Source organism: Empidonax traillii, unplaced genomic scaffold (assembly GCF_003031625.1).
Source record: "Empidonax traillii isolate 1590-97213 ecotype Southwest subspecies unplaced genomic scaffold, ASM303162v1 scaffold1919:size95438, whole genome shotgun sequence".
Lineage (NCBI taxonomy): Eukaryota > Metazoa > Chordata > Aves > Passeriformes > Tyrannidae > Empidonax > Empidonax traillii.
Window position 1 is genome coordinate 45,762 of NW_020957112.1, and position 4,439 is coordinate 50,200.

General features: G+C 53.3%; 1 protein-coding gene across 1 annotated transcript in view; it reads right to left on the reverse strand.

Annotated features, from left to right (window-relative positions):
- SLAIN2 (SLAIN motif family member 2) overlaps positions 1-1,280 on the reverse strand; it is a 40,015-nt gene extending 38,735 nt beyond the window's left edge. The window contains exon 1 of the mRNA XM_027909033.1: positions 890-1,280. Coding sequence (XP_027764834.1) covers positions 890-1,248 — 359 coding nt within the window. The 5' untranslated portion in view covers positions 1,249-1,280. The remainder of the gene's footprint in view (positions 1-889) is intronic.
- Positions 1,281-4,439: the final 3,159 nt, after the last annotated feature.

Below are 4,439 nucleotides of genomic sequence, written 5' to 3' on the forward strand. Positions count from 1 at the left end.
ATCCTGAGGTTCATCTGCCGGGGCCAAGCACGCTTGGACGGTGGCAGCGAGGTCCTCAGGACGTAGATGGATTGCCTTACAGGGCTAGCGAGCTCCATCTGCCCGGGGAGTGTCCTAACCGGGAATCGAACCCGGATCTCAGCGTTGACAACGCTGTGGTTTAGCCACTGCACCACCAGGGACACTCATCCAAGTGCAATAATGACAAGGCGAACAGCCAACCGGAAGGTGTTTCTGCCGGAGCAGCAGAGTAAGCAGTCCATTTAAAAAGACGAACCACCTAAGGCAAGCCGTGGTCCTACACCATTAGCAACAAGCGAGAACACCTAAGGGCAACAGGTTTATGAGACGAAAAAGCGTGTTACATTTACTGCCTTCACAACTGAAAGAAATCCAGGCATAAATTAACACGCCTGATACACGCCTGAAGTGTAACAGTACCTGTGGGCAAATTCTGAACTATCCAAGAAATTTCCCACAAGTTTCACAACGCCTCCACAAGTCCTGAACTCGCGGAAACACTGAGGGCTGATCCTGCGGCAGCACTGGAGCCGCTCCTGTCTCCGAGGGGCTCGGTGTAACGCTGCCACCGCGGCCGGACAGCAGCGCGGAGCCGGAGGCCTGCGGGGAGGTGCGATGTGCTGTGCACAGAGCACAACACCCTTCCCCGGCAGGCTTCGGTACGTCTCGGAGAGCTAATTAATCCCTTCACCCAGCCCAGAGGGCGAGGCTGCCTCCGCACACAAAGCCCCGAGACCCTCTCCGACACCAGGGACGCGCCTGGAAACGGCCCCTTCCTCCCGGGCTCGGCAGGGGAAAGGGACGCGGAGCCCTGCCCGCTCCCTCCCCAGCCCGCCCCCGCCCCACCCGCACCCGGCCGCCTCCTCACCAGCCGGTCTCGTCCTCCTCGCAGCCGGCCAGCCGCTCCAGCTCCTCCGGCCTGAGCACCGCCGCCTCGTCCAGCAGGCCATTGCCGCCGCCGCCGCCCTCGCCGCCGGCTGGCTCCTCGGGGGGCGAGCGCCGGGCGGCGGCCCGGGGGCTGAGGCAGCGGCCGTCGGGCGACGAGGAGGCGCCGGGGGGCGGCGGGGAGGGCCCGGCGCTCGGCAGGCGCTTGGGGCTGGCGGGAGCGGCGGGCAGGGCGCCGTGGCGGCTGCGGAGCTGCTCGTTCTGCTTCTCCAGCTTCTTCACCAGCTCCTGCAGCTTCCGCACCTCCGCGTCCGCGTTCACGCCCGAGCCGACGTCCTCCATGGCGCCCGCCGGCAGAGCGGCGGCTGCGCGGGCAGAGGCGGCTGAGCCGCCCCGTCTACGCGGCCAGGCGGCCGCGGCGGGGCAGGGCCGGGGCGGGGCCGGGCCGGGCCGGGCCGCAGCACGCACATCCGGCCCCCGCCGCCGTGGGTGCCGCCCCGCACGGGCCCCGGAACCGCCGGCGCTCGCACCGCCCCCCGCGCCGCCCTTCCCGGGTGGGACGGGACGCGGCGAGGGGGAGGAGGTGGCGGTTTGGGGACCCGTCAGGGCAGGCTGTGATGCACCCCTGCCTGGCGCTGTCTGAGGGGCTCCTCGGGCAGCCTCGCTCCTGAGGGAACAGCCTGGCCTGGCCTGGCCTGGCGTCTGTGTCGTGGGGCCCGCAAATCCCAGACAGGAGTTGTAAGGGAAGCTCTGGGATACCTTCCCAAAATGTTCAGAACCTCTAAAGGATACGAGGTGTGCCCTTGTCCAAGGCCCTGGTGGTGGTATTGGGCCTGCCCTGTGTGACAGACATGTGAATATGAAGCAGCCTTTCATGTTGTATAAATAAATGCATATTCATTTAAAAATTGACCTTGCTATCTATAGCAAGACTCTCACGATTTTGGCTTTAAGGAATTAGTGGGGCTGGGGGGGGGGTTGTCACAGAATTACAGAATGGGTAAGGTTGGAAGGGACCACAGTGGGTCATCAGGTCCAACCTTCCTACTGAAGCAGGATCATCCTGGAGCACATTGCACAGGATTGTGTCCAGACAGTTCCTGAATATGAGACTCCAAAACCTCTCTGGGCAATCTGTTTCAGTGCATGGTCCCTCAGACAGTAAAGAACTTCTTCCTTGTATTCAGGTGGAACTTCCTGTGCATCAGTTTCTGCTCATTGCCTCTTGTCCAATTGCTTGGGACATTTTCTGTCTTGGGACATACTGTGTTTCCAAGCTTCATCTGCAGGCACCGTGGGAATGCTCTGCGTCCCAATTCCCCATGCCACTGAGAGACAGTGCCCTTTGTGACATCCCTTCAGAAGTTTCTTCCTCTTCCCAAGCTCTGCCTACTCAACTGCTTTATTTTGGAGTCTGCACTTGCTGGTGAGAGGAAGCAACCAGCACGTGGGCCAGAGGAGGGCTGGGCTCTGCAAGGACTGGCACTGCAGTGAGTAGCATTTACCAGGCTCAGGAAGAGAAGAAAGGAAACAAGACTGCAGTGCTTAGACCTGTGAGGTGTGCCGAGAAAGTGCAAAGCTTAGGGGCAGTAAATGCCACATGATTTGGGTTGTGTTAGGTATGGTGCATGGACTGCTGCAGTGTAAAAGCTGCCAGCCATAAAGCATCCTTATGTATGGAAACAAGACTGGGGTCACTTCCTTGCCTTATGCAGCACCCTCCCCTTATACATTCAAAGATTATATTCTCTGTATGTACAGCATTATTCAAGAGTTTATGATGGGGTGGTTATCCACTGTTACTGTTAGGTCCTCACCAGAATCCAAGCCTTTGATCCATAAACACAATTTGTGTCATTGTTTCCTCCAAACCAATACCACACTAAGTATTTAAGTGTTAAAATACTGCTGGACTGGTATCTTTTAATAAAGCAATTTAATTTAGTCTTATGGTAATCTGTCTTCATTATCTGCTAGCAAAACAAACTTTTTTGTCAGCAGCAGACTTAGCCACAGATTTTGTATAATTCTTATACCTATAAAACTATTAGAGAGCTTTGTCCCATGAGCTGAGAGCTTTGGTACTCTGCTCACTGACACCACATTAATAACCATCAATAGCAACTCTTGAAGACTGTAAATCAGTCTGTAAAACAGTTTGTAAATCCAGCTCATTCTTTCTTAGGTCTGTACAATTTGGTACTAAGTCAAGTGCCTTAAAGGAATCCAGATATATTCTGTAAGCACAGTTACTTTATTAACAGAACTCACAGTCCTTCAAAAGGCAAGCAAAACATTATAAAGGTTTTTGACAGTGAGGATCCTCTGTGACACTGACACATTCAGTGACACTGCTGACAAGTTAGTAGTTGGTGGATCTTAACCTGTGCAGGAAAGTTTATTCCAAAATAGAATATTTATAACAGGACCATGCAATATAGCATTCTTCTTCTTTAAGAATAGTCTTCCTCAGACCAAATTTCAGTGGCACAATAAATCTTCAGTCACCTGCATTAATCATGCTTTTATAATAGCAGTACAAGTTTAATCCTTTCTGTCCTGCAACTACTGGGATCAGGATGGGACTGGTGGCTGGAGCTGGGAGTGTGACAGAGTGTGAAGTGGGGCTGTGACAAAGGGCTCTGCCAGGAGACATAGGCAGTGTGGAGAAGGACCAGGACCAGAAACAGACCTAGGCTTCTGGGAGCTGCTGCCAAATGGCAGCTGTTTGTGGGGATAATGTCATGTTTAATGACACTGTGATGTCATGGAGCAGCTCTGAGAGCTCTTCAGTTGTCAGTGTTGTGTCTGCATCCTGCCTCCTCTTCCTTCTCTCTTCCTCTTTCCCCATCCCATTTTATGGTCTGTCTGTCCCCCAGATTCCCTACTCCAACTTTCTGCCCCCTGCTGACACCATTACTCTGCTGCCAGCAGCTCTAGCAATTTTTTTCTCCCTACAAGATACACTCCCCATAGGTGCGTGGGCGAGGAAGGAGGAATGTGGAAAAAAAGTTTCAGAACGTCCAAATCATCTGCTACTTTTACAAAGAGAAAGGGCAATTGAGATAAACAAAGGGAGTAACTGCTTAATAGTCACCACAGTCTGTGCTTGAATAACAAGGACCGTGATCCTGCTTTCTCATTCACTCTTGTGCTGCGAGTGTCCTTCTCATGTTCTGGGAACTGAGGAGCAGCAAGTCTTGGACCAGAAGCTTCCCATTAAATAACAGGTCAATAACAGGCTCCCCTGAGCTTCACAGTCATCAGATTCCAAGCCAGCACTGGCCAGATGTGAGAGACCACACCCGAGCAGAGGCCCCTGGGTGATTATACACAAATAACATTGATTGATTGTAATGCCACAAAAATGAAACCTTTCCGTTGTGTCACAAGAGCAAGAGAAGTTCCTCTGCATCTGAAATTAGATCTTTGGCAGATTTTCTTTCTAAACAGCTGCAATTTGCACCCATGCTGTCTTTTCCACACAACACAGAGGGAAGAGAAAAGCAGCCTTTCCACAGCACTATTTTACA